This window comes from Balaenoptera physalus (assembly GCF_965194825.1).
Source record: "Balaenoptera physalus genome assembly, chromosome: X".
NCBI classification, from domain to species: domain Eukaryota; kingdom Metazoa; phylum Chordata; class Mammalia; order Artiodactyla; family Balaenopteridae; genus Balaenoptera; species Balaenoptera physalus.
Window position 1 is genome coordinate 44,396,056 of NC_138903.1, and position 18,222 is coordinate 44,414,277.

Below are 18,222 nucleotides of genomic sequence, written 5' to 3' on the forward strand. Positions count from 1 at the left end.
ACCACCAAACCAGCTTTACAACAAATGCTAAAGGAACTTCTCTAAGCAGGAAACACAAGAGAAGGAAAAGACCTACAATAATAAACCCAAAACAATTAAGAAAATGGTAATAGGAATATACATATTGATAATTACCTTAAATGTAAGTGGATTAAATGTTCCAACCAAAAGACATAGACTGGCTGAATGGATACAAAAAGAAGATCCGTATATATGTTGTCTACAGGAGACCCACTCCAGACCTAGAGACACATACAGACTTAAAGTAAGGGGATGGAAAAAGATATTCCATGCAAATGGAAATCAAAAGAAAGCTGGAGTAGCAATTCTCATATCAGACAAAAGAGACTTTTAAACAAAGACTATTACAAGAGATGAGGAAGGACACTACATTATAATCAAGGGATCAATCCAAGAAGAAGATATACCAATTGTAAATATTTATGCACCCAACATAGGAGGACCTCAATACATAAGGCAAATACTAACAGCCATAAAAGGGGAAATTGATGGTAATACAATCATAGTAGGGGAATTTAACACCCCACTTTCACCAATGGAGAGATCATCCAAAATGAAAATAAGTAAGGAAACACAAGCTTTAAGTGATACATTAAACAAGATGGACTTAATATTTATAGGACATTCCATCCAAAAACAACAGAATACACATTCTTCTCAAGTGCTCATGGAACATTCTCCAGGATAGATCGTATCTTGGGTCACAAATCAAGCCTTGGTAAATTTAAGAAAATTGAAATCGTATCAACTATCTTTTCCGACCACAATGCTATGAGACTAGATATCAATTAGAGGAAAAAATCTGTAAGAAATACAAACACATGGAGGCTAAACAATACACTACTTAATAACCAAGACATCACTGAAGAAATCAAAGAGGAGATCAAAAAATACCTAGAAACAAATGACAATGAAAACACAACGACCCAAAACCTATGGGATGCAGCAAAAGCAGTTCTAAGACGGAAGTTTATAGCAATACAATCCTACCTTAAGAAACAAGAAACATCTCAAATAAACAACCTAAAGCAATTAGAGAAAGAAGAACAAAAAAATCCCAAAGTTAGAAGAAGGAAAGAAATCCTAAAGATCAGATCAGAAATAAATGAAAAAGATATGAAGGAAACGATAGCAAAGATCAATAAAACTAAAAGGTGGTTCTTTGAGAAGATAAACAAAATTGATAAACCATTAGCCAGCCTTATCAAGAAAAAAAGGGAGAAGACTCAAATCAGTAGAATTAGAAATGAAAAAGGGGAAGTAACCACTGACACTGCAGAAATACAAAGGATCATGAGAGATTACTACAAGCAACTATATACCAATAAAATGGACAACCTGGAAGAAATGGACAAATTCTTAGAAATGCACAACCTTCCGAGACTGAACCAGGAAGAAATAGAAAATATGAACAGACCAATCACAAGCACTGAAATTGAAACTGTGATTAAAAATCTTCCAACAAACAAAAGCCCAGGACCAGATGGCTTCACAGGTGATTTCTATCATACATTTAGAGAAGAGCTAACACCCATCCTTCTCAAACTCCTCCAAAATACAGCAGAGGGAGGAACACTGCCAAACTCATTCTATGAGGCCACCATCATTCTGATACCAAAACCAGACAAAGATGTCACAAAGAAAACTACAGGCCAATAGCACTGATGAACATAGATGCAAAAATCCTCAACAAAATACTAGCAAACAGAATCCAACAGCACATTAAAAGGATCATACACTATGATCAAGTGGAGTTTATCCCAGGAATGCAAGGATTCTTCCATATAGGCAAAATAATCAACGTGATGCACCGTATTAACAAACTGAAGGAGAAAAACCATATGATCATCTCAATAGATGCAGAGAAAGCTTTCAACAAAATTCAACACCCATTTATGATAAAAACCCTGCAGAAAGTAGGCATAGAGGGAACTTTCCTCAACATAATAAAGGCCATATATGACAAACCCACAGCCAACCTCGTCCTCAATGGTGAAAAATTGAAACCATTTCCACTAAGATCAGCAACAAGACAAGGTTGCCCACTCTCACCACTATTATTCAACATAGTTTGGGAAGTTTTAGCCAGAGCAATCAGAGAAGATAAAGAAATAAAAGGAATCCAAATCGGAAAAGAAGAAGTAAAGCTGTCACTGTTTGCAGATGACATGATACTATACATAGAGAATCCTAAAGATGCTACCAGAAAACTACTAGAGCTAATCAATGAATTTGGTAAAGTAGCAGGATACAAAATTAATGCACAGCAATCTCTTGTATTCCTATACACTAATGATGAAAAATCTAAAAGTGAAATTAAGAAAACACTTCCATTTACCATTGCAAAAAAAAGAATAAAATATCTAGGAATAAACCTACCTAAGGAGACAAAAGACCTTTATGCAGAAAATTATAATACTCTGATGAAAGAAATTTAAGGTGTTACAAATAGATGGAGAGATATACCATGTTCTTGGATTGGAAGAATCAGTATTGTGAAAATGACTATACTACCCAAAGCAATCTACAGATTCAGTGCAATCCCTATCAAACTACCAATGGCATTTTTCACAGAACTAGAACAAAAAAATTCACAATTTGTATGGAAACACAGAAGACCCCGAATAGCCAAAGCAATCTTGAGAAAGAAAAACGGAGTTGGAGGAATCAGGCTCCCTGACTTCAGACTATACTACAAAGCTACAGTAATCAAGACAGTATGGTACTGGCACAAAAACAGAAATATAGATCAATGGAACAGGATAGAAAGCCCAGAGATAAACCCACGCACATATGGGCACCTTATCTTTGACAGAGGTGGCAAGAATATACAATGGAGAAAAGACAGCCTCTTCAATAAGTGGTGCTGGGAAAACTGGACAGCTACATGTAAAAGAATGAGATTAAAACAGTCCCTAACACCATACACAATAATAAACTCAAATGGATTAAAGACCTAAATGTAAGGCCAGACATCATCAAACTCTTAGAGGAAAACACAGCAGAACACTCTATGACATAAATCACAGCAAGATTCTGTTTGACCCACTTCCTAGAGAAATGGAAATAAAAACAAAAATAAACAAATGCGACCTAATGAAACTTAAAAGCTTTTGCACAGCAAAGGAAACCATAAAGAAGATGAAAAGACAACTCTCAGAATGGGAGAAAATATTTTCAAATGAAGCAACTGACAAAGGATTGATCTCCAAAATTTACAAGTAGCTCATGCAGCTTAATATGAAATAAACTAACAACTCAATCCAAAATGGACAGAAGACCTAAATAAACATTTCTCCAAAGAAGATATACAGATCACCAACAGACACATGAAAGGATGCTCAACACCACTAATCATTAGAGAAATGCAAATCAAAACTACAATGAAGTATCACCTCACACTGTTTAGAATGGCCATCATCAAAAAATCTACAAACAATAAATGCTGGAGAGGGTGTGGCAAAAAGGGAACCCTCTTGCAGTGTTGGTGGGAATGTAAATTGATACAGCCACTATGGAGAACAGTATGGAGGTTCCTTAGAAAAGTAGAAATAGAACTACCATACGACCCAGCAATCCCACTATTGGGCATATTCCCTGAGAAAACCATAATTCAAAAAGAGTCATGTACCACAATGTTCATTGCAGCTCTATTTACAATAGCCAGGACATGGAAGCAACCTAAGTGTCCATCAACAGATGAATGGATAAAGAAGATGTGGCACATATATACAATGGGATAATACTCAGCCATAAAAAGAGACGAAATTGAGTTATTTGTAGTGAGGTGGATGGACCTAGAGTCTGTCACACAGAGTGAAGTAAGTCAGGAAGAGAAAAACAAATACCGTATGCTAACCCATATATATGGAATCTAAGAAGAAGAAAAAAAAAGGCCATGAAGACCCAGGTGCAAGATGGGAATGAAAACGCAGTCCTACTAGAGAATGGACTTGAGCATACGGGGAGGGGGAATGGTAAGCTGGGACAAAGTGAGAGAGTGGCATGGACATATATACACTACCAAACGTAAAATAGGTAGCTAGTGGGAAGCAGCTGCATAGCACAGGGAGATCAGCTCGGTGCTTTGTGACCACCTAGAAGGGTGGGATAGGGAGGGTGGGAGGGAGGGAGATGCAAGAGGGAAGAGAGATGGGGACATATGTATATGTATAACTGATTCACTTTGTTATAAAGCAGAAACTAACACACCATTGTGAAGCAATTATACTACAATAAAGATGTTAAAAAGAAAAAAAATGAATGAAAAGCCTTAAAAAAGAATGAAATGTTGCCATTTGCAACAACATGTATAGACCTGGAGGGTATTATGCTTAGTGAAATAAGTCAGACAGAGAAAGACAAATAATGTTATCACTTATATGTTGGAATCTAAAAAAATGAATGAATATAACAAAACAGAAACAGACTCACAGATATAGAGAAGAAACTAGTGTTTACCAGTGGGGAGATGGAAGAGAGGAGGGCAACATAAAGGTAAGGGGTTAAGAGGTACAAACTACTTTGTATAAAATAAATAAGCTCCAAGGATATATTGTACAGCACAGGGAATATAGGTAATATTTTATAATAACTTTATTGAAGTATAACCTATAAAAATATTTCATCACTATGTTGTACACCTGAAACTAATATAATATTGTAAATCAACTATACTTCAATTAAAAAAATAAACCAGAAAAAAACTAATGTAAAAAAATTGAAATGGCTATATTAACATCAGACAAAATGGACTTCAGAGCAAAGAAATTGCCAGGGGTAAAGAACAACATTATATATTGATAAAAGGGTCAATTCACCAAGAAGACCTAATAATTCTAAATGTATTTGCTCCTAATAACAGAAGTTCAAAATTCAAGAAGCAAACCTTGACAGAGCAGAGAGAAGTGGAAAAAATCTATAATTATAGTTTTAGTAATTGATGGAAATAAGCAGACAGAATCAGAAAGTATATTGAAGAAATGAACAACAACATCAATCAACTGAATCTGACTGATATTTTACTCCACCCAACGACAGCAGGAATACACATTCTCTTAAGTGCACGTGGAACATTCACCAAGATAGACCATATCCTAGGTCATAAAGCAAGCCTTAACCAATTAAGAATAATTGAACTCATACAGAATGTGTTCCCTAGTCACAATGGAATTAAACTAGAAATCAGTAACAGAAAAATAATAGTAAAATTTCCAGACACTTGGAAATTAAATAATATACTTCTAAATAATCTATGTGTCAAAGAAATGTCCGAAGAGTGATTAGAAATATTTTGAACAGAATGAAAATGAATCAAAATTAGTTGAATACAGCAAAAAGCAGTGATTTGAGGGCACTGTATAGCATTAAAAGCTCATATTAGAAAACAAGAAAGATCTGAAATCAATAACTTAAGCTTCCACCTTAAACTAGAAAAAGAACTAAATAAATCAAGCAGAAGGAAAGAAACAGCAACAATCAATGAAATAGGAAACAGAAGAAAAATAGAGAAAATCAATGAAACCCAAAACTGCTTCTTTGCAAAGATCAGTAAAATTGGTAAATTTCTAGCCAGGCTAAACAATGAAAAATGAGAGAAGATTCAAATCATCAATATCAGGAATGAAAGAGGGGAAATCACTACAGACTTCATATTCATTAAAAGGCTATTAAGGGAATACTAAGAACAACTCTATGCACATAAATTTGCCAACTTAGATGAAATGGACCAATTCCCTGAAAACTACAAACTCCCAAATGTCATCCAGATAAAATAGATAACCTGAGTAGTCCTATAACTAATATAGAAATTGAATTCATAGTTGAAAACCTCCCCCCAGAGAAGTCTCCATTATCAGATGGTTTCACTGGTGAATTCTACCAAACATTTAAAGAAGAATTAACACCAATTCTACACTATCTCTCCAGAAAACAGAAAAGGGAACACTTCAACCCATTTTTCAAGGCTAGCTTTATCCATATAACCAAAACCAGACAAAGACAGTATAAAAAAAGAAAATTACAGATCGGTATCTCTCATAAACATAGACTCAAGATCCTTAACAAATCCAATCCAGAAATAGTATGACTCAAACAAATGAAGTTCATCCTGGGAATGCAAACCTGGTTCAATATTTGAAAATCAGTCAATGTAATCAATCATATTAGCAGTTTAAAGAAGAAAAATCACATATCAATTGATATGAAAAAAGCATTTGACAAAATTCAGCATTCATCCATGATAAAAATTATCAACAAACTAAGAATAGATAGAAACTTTCTCAACCTGATAAAGGTTGTTTCCAAAGATCTACATGTAACATCATGTTTAATGGTGAAAGACTGAATACTTTCCCCTTGCCTTAGAAACAAGGCAAGGATGTCTAATCTCACCAGTCCTATTCAATATTATACTAGAAGTTTTATCCAGTGCAATGAGACAAGAAAAAGAAGTAAAAAGAATACAGATTTGAAAAGAATAAGTAAAATTGACTTCCTTTGGGCAAATGACATAACCATATGTGTAGAAAATATCAAGGGATCTACAATAAAAAAGAGAGAGAAAAACTCCTAGAACTAACATGTTTGCTTAACAAAGTAACAGAACACAAAATCAACACATAAAAATCAATCCCATTTCTGTATCCTGACAATGTACAAGGAAATTAAAACTTTAAATACCGTTTATAGTAGGTCCCCAAAGTGAAATGCTTAGGTATAAATCTGATAAAACATCTACAAAATCTGTGTGGTAGAAACTACAAAATGCTGATAAAAGAAATCATGCAAATTGAGAAACAAGGTATTCATGGAATGGAAGTGTCAACTGAGTAAAGATGTCACTTCTGAATTGGTCTGTAGATTGAACTCAATACCAGTCAAAATCCCAGCAGGATTTTTTTTTGTAGATACAGACAAACTGATTCTCAAATTTTATGGGCAAATGAACTAGAATAGCTAAGACAATTTTGAAAAAGAATAAAGTTGAAAGAATCACACCATCCAATTTGAAAATTTGTTATAAAGCTTACAAAGTAATGAATATGGTGTGGTTATTGGGGAAGAGAGAGACAGAACAATGTAACAGAGTAGAGAGTTCAGAATTAGACCCACACAATTATGGCTGTTTGATTTTTGAGAAAGGTGCAAAAAATTCAGTGATAAAAGCAGTCTTTTTTGCTATAATACATGATGTTGGAACAGTTGGATATCCATATGCTAAAGAATGAACCTTCACCTAAATCTTATTCATTATACAAAAATTAACTCAAAATGAGTCATAGATCTAAAATTAAAACATAAAACTATAAAACCTTTAGAAATCAATGTAAAAGAAAATCTTTGTGACATAGGGTTAAATCGGGGTCTCTGAGCAACAGCACCATTGACATTTTGGGCCTGATAATTCTTTGTCATGGAAACTTTGCTGTGCATTGTAGGATATATAGTAGTATCCCCAGCCTTTACCCATGAGAGACCAGTAACACCATGCCCTGCAAGTCATGACAACCAAAAATGTATCCAGACATTGCCCAATGTTCCTGGGGACAGAGTCCCCCCTGGTTAAGAACCACTGAGTTGGAGAAAGAATTTTTAGATATAATGCATAAAAGCACAGTCCATAGAAGAAAAAAAAATGATGGATTGTTCTTTTTATAAAAATGTAAAACTAGGGACTTCCCTGGCAGCCCAGTGGTTAAGACTCCACACTCCCAGTACAGTGGGCATGGGTTCGATCCCTGGTTGGGGAACTAAGATCCTGCATGCTGCATGGCGTGGCCTAAAAAATAAATAAATAAAATGGAAAACTTTTCCTCTGAAAGATATTGTTGAGAGAATGAAAAGATAAACTATGGACTGGCAGAAGATATTTGTAAATCATATATCTGACAAAGAACTTGGATCCAGGATATTTAAAGAATTCTGAAAACTCAACAATAAGTAAATGAAAAACACAATTACAAAAGAGAGAAAAGAATTTGCAACCATTTTACCAAAGAGGATTTAAGTATGACAAATAAGCACATATAAAGGTGTTCAACATCACTAGCTATTAGGGAAAAACTATGATGAGGTATCACTAAACACCTATTAGAATGGCTAAAATGAAAATTACTGAATTCCAAGAGCTGGTGAAGATGTGGAGCAAATGGAACTTTCAAGCATTGCTGGTTTGGATGCAAAATGGTACAGCCACTATGGAAAATAATTTGGAAGTTTCTTATCAAGTTAAACATGATTCTACCATATAATCCAGCAATAACACTCTTGGGTATTTATCCTAGAGAAGTGGATACAATAACCTGGCTATGAATGTTTATAACAGCTTTATTCATAACTGCCAAAAACTGGAAACAACTTAAAGGTCCTTCAATGGCTAAATGGACAAACAAACTGGTAGATCAATACAATGGAATGCTATTCAGCAATAAAATGGAACAAACTGTTGATCACAAAACAAAAGAAGAATCTGAAAGGCATTATGCTGAGTTAAAGAAGCTTGCCTCAAAAGGTTACATATTGTGTGACATTCATTCCTTAAACTATAAGGATGGAAAAATAGATCAGTGATTAGAGGTAGGGTTAAGGTGTAGCTATATAGGAATGATATAAAGGAGATTAATGGGGTAGTGGAAACTTCTGTATCCTGGTAGTGGTGGTGGTTACATGAATATCTACATGTGTTAAAATTCATTGAATTACACACCAAAAGAAAAAAAAAGCAATTTTATCGTATGGTAATTTAAAAAACAGACAAATTCAATTCTGATGGTACTTTACTAGCTTTATAGGATGTAGTCTAAACTTCTTAGCAGGAATTACAGGGCCCACCCTGGTGATAGCTCCTCAGCAATAGGGCTGTTTCTCTCATAAAGCATAAGAATGTTGTTTTTATGGAGGTAGACTGTGGTCCTGAAGGTCACAACTGTTTTGTCTCTAAGTAAGAGACAGTTTTTCGTATTGGAAAGTCAAGGATTTAGAATATCTGAGTTCTCACACTGGTGTAGCATTTTGTGGAATCCTGGTCTAGTACAGCCTCAGTTGCCTCCCTATTAAATGTGACAAATAACTGGTTCCCCCAAGGTCACTGTTAGTAGGGCAGAAATTGAACCACTTTCGATCCTAGGCCTAGCCAATTTTGCATCTGAACAGAACACTCCTTCCCACTTCAACCTTTATGGAGGGGAGAGGAGTATGTGATGTATGGTTTAGGGGAGCAGATTGTATTGTCGAAAGTTTTTCGAGGTACTTTTTGCATTTATGCATCTAGTTAGCAATCTGGGCTGTACTCTACCTCAGTTCACCTCCCCTGCAACTAGTTCATTTCATTGGAATCTGGATCCTGCAGAGAGTTGGCTTCTAAAACAAATACAGTGGCAGGTATTCCCCCATAGGATTGTCCTGAGTTGTTTTAGGTTTTAGAACTTTTTGTGGCAGCCCTTTTAGTGTTATGATCACCCTGATGGAGAGTCTTGGTTTGTGCTGCTGCTGTTGCCCACCCCTCGCCACCTGCCATCCCTACACACATGTGGCTTGTTTAGAGCTTGGATGACAACCCAAGCCCACTCCCCATTTCCACCACCATTCAACTCCTCCCATGCTGAGGTAAATGATGAGACACTGGTGTTGATTATATTTATCCATTTATTAAAATACTTTAAGAAGCAAAACTTTATTAACTTTGAAGACTGGTGTTCCATTTTGTGGGGAGGAGGAATAGGCACACTTTGTGGACCTTTTCTTTCTGCTTTTTTCTGTTACCCCATAACTACCCCAGTTTCCTCCCCCAATCAGCCCCTGGCCCTGCTGCTTACTTGCAGGGGCCTCTGAGGAAACAAAACAAATAAACAAAAAAACATAGATTAAAGATTAGCAGACAAGTAGACAAATGCAATTCCACAAACCATAAAGCCGATCAAGGTCCTTTACAGGATGGAATGGTGCTAATGGGTTTGGTTGCTTTGGTATTAGTTTCTACTTCTTATGAAACTAAAATTCTTCTACTTGTGTCCTGAGGGAAGATGACATTAACCCCAACTGTTTCTTCTGATCAACTTTAACCTAATTTATTAAATTGAAGATGTCTTCCTTATTCTTCCCTTGCCCCTTTGGACACAACACAGGCCCTTTTCCGGTGAGGTGACTGATAGCTGCTGACCTCCTGTAGTATTGACACCAAAAGCAGTTGATGGCAGTCCAAATCCACTGGCATTCTCCTTCCCCACTGTTCTTCTTGCTAGGAATTGCCCATTCAATCAGTCCCTCAGAAAGTGCTCCAAAGATGCAACCAAACTCCAGAACTTTGGCTCTTGATGTCAACTTTGAACATAATCGAGATGGATATTTGGTGTCTGGTCCCACCACCTGAACAATTATATTACTGCAAGTAGTTAACCATGAAGTCCTGAAAGGAGCTTATGCTTCCAGAGGATGGGCCATCTCCCTTGAGAAAGAGATCACCACTTCTTGCTTTGTTTTCAAGCTAGTATGTGCAAGAACAGGTGCTCAGCAAAGCTGTCTTCCTTGTTTTGGGAAACAACTGGTAACTAAGCAGTTTAGGAGGTAACCAAGGGATTTAGCAAGCCACACCTGCTCCTGGGCCTCATCCCCTATCAATTCTGTTCCAGGAGTTGACTCCAGCCTCCAATCTTAGTGGTTTCATTCAATATCATTCTGATTCAGGGTGGAAGGATAGGGTGGGTGAAAGGGAATCCAGATGGTACAACAGAGCAACAGTAGCATTACAACATACAAAGACGGATAGTAAGTCAGCAAAGTAAACACAAGAGATGGAGTACTATTACAGTTTACTGTCATTGGTGATAAAAATAATTACAAGACACAGCCCTGCTTAGGCACTGCCAAGTAAAAGCTACCCTCTCCCAGGACTTCCCTTTGTTTCCTTAAATTTGCTCATTTGGAAATTTTTCATTTTGAAAAAGGCTCTTCTGAAAAAAATGCAACTTGGTTCCCAACTCTGTGAGTGAGCGTGTGTGCAGCTGTTAATGTGTGCAGCCACGGAGGAGCCAAGTTGGGCTGCAACGGTGACCTTATTGATTTGATCTAATACCTCCTCCTGGGAAGAAAGAGTAATGCGGAGAAAGCCAAAGACACAGCAACAGCACATTCCCCACTTAAATACACACAGTAAGTTAACATATTCTGATGCTTAAATAAGTTTTAAATGTTTTCCCATTAACTTTCTTCCCTAGTTGTAGAGCTAGGACTTTTTTGTTTGTTTGGCACAGCAATCAGACGTCTGGGGACTATCCCCTTGTTAGTATTTTTCTCCTCACCCCTGCAGAGGTGGAACACAGGTGGCTGGTTTAAGTGGGCTAGGCTGGTGGAGTTCCAGAGTTGAGAACCAGTGCTTAGAGTTGGATTGTGCACCTCGATAAACCAGCGATTGGACTGAGTCAGGTAACTGAGCACGCTAAGTTTGTCTGAGAAGTGGGGAGAGGACAGTTTCTCGGCTTTCTCTTGATAAGTGGGAAGGGACACTTACTCAAAGGTATGAGTTGAGGGTGGGTGGGGATACAAGGCGGACATGAGAGAACCACTGGAGAAATACTGGAGTTTGATTAGATTTGCCTGACTGGGCGCAGGCATTCAAAAAAATGCTAATTGGGATCTGGAGCAATTTTGGCCTGGTTTGTTTTCATGAGAAATTTGGAAGAAGAACCATGGGAGAAGCAGAAGCTTTTAGCCTCCATTTTCCCAGGCCCATGTACTTTCTGGTCACTTTGAATGTCCCTCTGTACTCAAGGGAAAGGAGCAAGAAGGGAGATTCAAAAGTGATTTGGGGACTTAACCAACAGCCTGCCCAGAAGATGCAGGCCAAGGTGGAGCTTGTGGGGAAGGGCCTAGGCTGTGACTTGATTGTCAGGCAGTCCCTAGCTCAGACATCTGAGTCACAGAGCTCAAGGCCTGGTTGCTCCATATAGTTTTTATTGGGGAAGGGAACAGCACAGGTTGGGGCAGTTGCTGATGTAGAGTCCAGGACAGATAGAGCGAAAAAGGCAGCATGCCAGCTTAGCCCCCTTCTCTAGGGCATTGGTGTTTTTGTTCCCCTTTCTGTGGCCTGGCTCAGAATTTTAAGGGGGCATCAGAATCAGCTGGGCCATAGGTAGATCCCAGCCACTTCTAAGACACTGAAAATGCACCAAAAGATTAGAAGCTCCACCAAGAACTAGGGCAGTTGGTAGAGGCATATGTGTGTGTAGGGTAATGGGGGTGGAGGATGGGATCAGGGTGGGGAGGGATTCCTGGGTTAGCACAATAAATTATAGGGTCATTTAGAGGTCGAGTTGTATTTTCAGTTCTTAAAAATATATATATATATATTTATATATATACATCTTTATATGTCTCTATACATAACTATACTGCAGCACAGCAGCAAAACATTTAGTTAAAAAATCCAGCAAGAATGCAGGCAAACACTCCATGGAGGCATGCAGGCTAGGATCAAGGCAGTAGGAGGGGAGCCTGTATGGTTGCCATAGGGGTGAGTTCCAACCAATGGGCCCACCCAGCCACCAGAGCACCACCTGGACATGTGCAAAGACATACATGCGCACATGGAAAAACAGAAAGGGTTTGCAGAGAGAGCAGTCACCACAAGAAAAGATTTCACATGGTCATTGTAAGAGGCAAGTGGACAAGCCCCCAGGACCTAGTTCTCATCTTAATAAGCCTACTAGGAGAGACCTTCTGAAGTCACAAGTTGCAATTGGCAGGGATTGGGGGAGAAACACCACCAAGCCTGGCTGTCCTGACCCCTCTCCTCATCTCCCTGAGAGTATTTCTTTCATTCATTCCCTAGCATCAACAGTTTCTCTGCCAGTCAGAGAAAAACATTCCCCAACTCCCTGAAAAGGTGAACTCCCTTGAATCCTTTGTAGATCCCAGGCCATTCACAAAAAGCTTAGTTCAATTAAATACTGTAGTTGCTCAAGATGCACGAAGAGAAGGAGAACTGAACAAGACAACTCGGAACAAGAATCTTTGGCCAATGAGAAAATGTAAACCTCTAAGGAGACCTGATTGAGTCCAGGAAAAAAATGTATTAGTGTAAAGAATTGGAGGGTCTTTCTTGGTGGTGCTCATGTTTGTTCTGAAATAATTTAGTCTAGCCTGTATTGAGGTTTCAAGAGTTTTTAGTAGAATCCTAAATGTTGTGAGTTCTCCTTCCAGCTTTCAAGGGTTATAGTTGAGATCCTGATGGTGTTGGAGGATCATCATTTTTTGCTTCATCTTCACGATGTCTGCGGTGCCACAAATTTCCTTTATAGAAAAAAAAGCAAGTATAGAAATAATGAGGTTAGCACATTGCCAGATGCCTAAATGTATGGACGCTAAAGAGAGCAAACAAAGAGTCCTTTAGGAGACAGACTGGTTTGTTCGTATTGTAGCAACCATTTTTAAACCATCTTAGAAAACCAGCTGATGCCATGCAAGCCAAACACAAATGGGATGAGTTCTCAGAACCTGATAATCCATGAAACTGCTATTGACCCTTTCAGAGTCTTCAGAAAGACTCTCAAACACCGTGGGTCTCCCAACTGGCAGATTCTTAGGGACTCAAACCAGTTGGACCAAACACAACTTGGTCCAGGAGATTCTCTCTTGGCATCTGTATGAAGTCTCAGTTCCTCAGAAAAACAAAACAAACCATCACCCTCCATCCCTTCCCCCCCATGTCCACTATGGTCATCTCTCTCAAGCTTCCAGGTCATCTAGGCTCAGAATTTAGGAGAGACAAATGACATCAGAATTGGCATAACTGACAATTCTAAGGGAACCTTCTTTTGAGCCCCACTGACATATCAAGAACATTTAAGTCCAATTCTGAAGAAGGGGTGGAACCAAAATTCAAATAATGAAACAAATTTTGCATTTCCAGGGATTTACTATAACAAAGAATAAGAGTGTTTAGATAGGTCGTGGAACCTGTTCCTGACCCTGTAGGTGCCCAGCACTGACACCCCCAACCCATCTCAAATAATACTGCACATATATACAATGGAATATTACTCAGCCATAAAAAGAAACGAAATGGAGTTATTTGTAGTGAGGTGGATGGAGTTAGAGTCTGTCATACAGAGTGAAGTAAGTCAGAAAGAGAAAAACAAATACAGTATGCTAATACATGTATACGGAATCTAAGGAAAAAAAAAAGGTCATGAAGAACCTAGTGACAAGATGGGAATAAAGACACAGATCTACTAGAGAATGGACTTGAGGATATGGGGAGGGGGAAGGGTAAGATGTGACAAAGTGAGAGAGTGGCATGGACATATATACACTACCAAACGTAAAATAGATAGCTATTGGGAAGCAACCGCATAGCACAGGGAGATCAGCTCTGTGCTCTGTGACCACCTAGAGGGGTGGGATAGGGAGGGTGGGAGGTAGGGAGATGCAAGAGGGAAGAGATATGGGAACATATGTATATGTATAACTGATTCACTTTGTTATAAAGCAGAAACTAACACACCATTGTAAAGCAATTATACTCCAATAAAGATGTTAAAAAAATAATAATGCAAAAAAAATACTGCTTTCTGGAGCAGGACCAAAAGCTTGTAGTTGTATTTGACTGGGAAAGAGATCTAAATATGACTGTTTTGCCATACTTTATCCACTGAGGAAAGGAATGGGTCAAGCAGAAAGGTAACTGGCTGTTCTCATTTTTCTCTTCAGCTGTTTATAACACAGAGATCACAAAGCAAGGTTGCCTCTCAGGTTCTCTCCCTGTCAGTGTCCATATCACTTTCTTTTTTTTTAAGGAGCTTTTTTTTTTTTTTTTTTTTTTTTTTTGGCTGTACCATGCGGCATGCGGGATCTTAGTTCCCCAACCAGTGATCGAACCCGTGACCCCTGCAGTGGAAGCATGGAGTCCTAACCACTGGACAGCCAGGGAATTCCCTCCATATCACTTTCTAACTCACACCTTGTCCAAGAGACTGCTTGGCATCCCCTAAGGTTGGCTCCCAACTGGCCACCTCCTCCATCACCACCGTACCCATGTACATTTCTAATGTGAGCTTCAGGTCTTTGGGAAGTACCCAGGCTGCTGGGGAATTCTTTATGACCTCGATGCCTGTGGGAGAAACTTACCAATAAAACCCTGGATGCCTCGGCCTGATTTAGGTTTGTCTTCCTCTTCTGGCTTCTTCTTCCCCAATTTGGGGAACTTAACTTTCAATCTGAGGCTTCTACTGTCAGTGTCTGAAGACTTTTCCTGGCAAACCACAACAAGAGCAAGGTCAAAATGTTAGTTGCCTAATAGTCAGAAACAATTCCTAGAGGACTGGCAAGGTGGTGAACAAGGATGGCTGCAAGAAGCAGGCAGATCTGCTGTCTGTCCAGGTATGGGAGATACCCCTACCCACTAGTCTTGTGCCCTAGAAAGCATCTGATCTTTACCAAGATCCTACTCTGTGCCAGGTACTTTGCTAAATGCTTTAATAAATGATCTCATATTAATAAATGCTCTTCTGAATTGCCTTTCAGAAGAAACCTAAAGGAAGGGCACAGGACCTTCCCTCGGAACCAAAGCTTTGGAAAGTCCAATGAATAATTGACTCTCCTTCTGCTTTTCCCCACCAAAGTGGATCTGCGTCTTCTGTGGCCTTAAGGTGAGCAAGTTTGGTATCAAGTGAATGAGCAACATCTTCCTGTCTTTCTTTCAATCTACTCTGCCCTTCTTTAGAGCCTCACTTCTTCATCTTTATGGAAATGCTGAAGTCCAGAAAAGAGATTATGCCCAGGCCAGGCAGACTCCCATATTGAGACCTCAGAGCATGGACTGTTTGTTTCATTTCTCTCAATATCCAGTCTGTTTGCCTAGGTCAGGAGCTTGGTGCAAGATAGCTGAACTGAGTAGGAAGGGGGTGCTATAAGAGTTTGCTTCCTTTTCTGCATAACAGCATGTTTTTCTTCCCCAGGGGGCTACTGGTTAAGAGCAGCAAAGGCATATGAGAAAGTTATTAAATCCCTTAAGACCTGAATTTGCCTATGGCTTTTTCTCTTAAATGGTAGACCAATTGCTGCACTAGTCCAAACATGCTTGTATGGCTTGCTCACATGCATATAACTGGTGTATGAAGCCAGAAAACAGGTATAATGAATAGGAGAACCAAGGATTCCTACAGGTTGAAATGAGCAGTTCCATGGTGGAGAAATTTAAAGAAAAACCCTGTCAGACCATAAAAGGTGTAATTTACCTGGTGATAGGTGGACAGCTTTGAGTCATTTGATTTATGAAATGGGACTATTTTTCAGTCTCAGGAGAGCACTCAGAATTGTCAAAAAATGATGACATCCCCACAGCTATATTATAGTCACAGCTGCCATGCTTGATTTTCTTTTAAGCCACACACCTGCTAGGGGAAAGCATTGAGATAGCCTACTTTCCTCCCAGAGTGGGAGGGACAGAAAGCAGCAAGGAGAGGTGATATTTGGTAGATTTAACCACCAGTATGGCCTGGGCACCAACCATTTAGAACAGATGTTGGCTGTAAACACGTGGTATTGGCCATAATGGTATGTACCAGACGAAATTCAGTCCCAGCAGCAGGTACTGAGCAGGGGAGGGGAATTGCAGCCAGGAGAACAGCACAGAAAAAGACCATTCTTGCTTATTCTTTCCCAATCTTCTGCTACAGAGTGATTCTTCTTTCTGGTTATGTTCTCATGGTCATCTAGTTTTTCAGTGTGCCTTCTGCCTTGTCCTGTATACTTATGGTGAGGAGATGGGAGGAGGGGGCTCCATTAAACTCAAGCTGAAAGCCACTACCGGCCTCCCTATGCTACATCAGTCACTGTGTCCTGGCCCACACTGGAAGGCAAAGCACCAAGGAAGAATCCCTCTTCCCCTTTATTTCCCAATCCACAGGTCACATACCTCTGGAGAAAGGATTGAATTCATCCAGTCAATCTCAGATAGCTTTTCAAACTCCTTATTCATGGCATCCAGGGAAGTTTGCAGTGTGGCCTCATACTCAGCATTTCTCAGCTGGTGAAGACAGGAAAAAGAGTGAGTATCCAATGCCTAGCACCCTACCTTCATAGACTCTTGCCTTCTCCCCAACTCCCAGTCCCTGCTAGTGGCCATGAGACCACAGGGTGCCAACTTATATCTCCTTTGGCCCATGGTGTCGGTGGAAAGTATAGCCAGCTCTTTACTTTCTCAATAGGGAGATCCAGGAGACAACCAGACAGTGATGCTTTCCTTAGGGCTTGGCATGATCACAGTTTGGCAAGCAGAGAGGCCCTTTGACCAGTATCAATTAACACTGAGTTGTACCCCTACAGCTTAGGGTCCAGGATAAGGGTCCTACCCTTGACCCTCAAGCCCCTGGAGACACCTAAGTGTCCCCCTAATAATAGCTACCAATTTTTGAGCAAATACTATATGCCAGGCACTGTGCATACAGTTTCATTCCATCTTCCCAATAGCTTGATAATACCTTACAAAGTACTACTGTTCTTGTTTTATAGGTGGGAAAACAGACTCAAAGAAGTTTAGTGCTCAAGATCACATGACTAGACAGAAACCCAGATCTATTCAACTCTATAGCCTACCCTCTATACCACACCATCCCAGAAAGGGTATGTGGGGTGGCCAGATGCTGGGGTGGGGGAAATCTTTATTACACAGTTACCATAATTTAAAGGCTGCTTTGTGAAGCAAGGGGAGGGCTAGTGAGAGATTGGCTCAAATTTTCCCTTCCTGGCAAAGAGGGTCTGCCTCCCCAGGCTGTGCTTTTAGCCCCTAGCTATTCACTCTTAGTGAATGATGTCTTGTCCCATGGGTTTAGGAAACAAAGCTCAAGCATTCCCTAGTAACCCCCAGCACCCACAGGATGAACTCTGTATGCTCCATGGGAGAGTTAAAATAGATTATTCTGGGACCATCTCCAACTCAGAAGAACCAAGTTCTAAACCAATAACATAAGTGAGATAGTTCATGTTCCATTAAATAGTGAGCTGGGAGAACAGATGCATGCTGATATCATCAGCTCTGACATGCTTTCCAGCCCACCTAATTTGGCTTCATCTCTCCTCTCTGGCATGTGGTTTACTTTCAATCTGGCACTTATGTGGCTTCTTGCTGTGCATGGGCCAGCCTTAAGTGGAACCCTGCCGACTGTCACAAATGGGTGGCAGGTGAATGAGCGAGGGATGGGATTG

At 39.4% G+C, this 18,222-nt stretch overlaps 1 protein-coding gene across 3 annotated transcripts in view; it reads right to left on the reverse strand.

Moving 5' to 3' along the window:
- Positions 1 to 2,489: 2,489 nt before the first annotated feature.
- The window catches only part of DGKK (diacylglycerol kinase kappa), a 171,299-nt gene continuing 155,566 nt past the window's right edge, over positions 2,490 to 18,222 (reverse strand). For all 3 annotated transcript variants that reach the window (XM_082445122.1, XM_082445121.1, XM_082445123.1), the window contains 3 exons: positions 16,934 to 17,044; positions 15,145 to 15,268; positions 2,490 to 13,308 (listed from right to left, as the gene is read on the reverse strand). In XM_082445122.1, the coding sequence (XP_082301248.1) occupies positions 13,229 to 13,308; positions 15,145 to 15,268; positions 16,934 to 17,044 (315 nt within the window). In that variant the 3' untranslated portion in view covers positions 2,490 to 13,228. The remainder of the gene's footprint in view (positions 13,309 to 15,144; positions 15,269 to 16,933; positions 17,045 to 18,222) is intronic.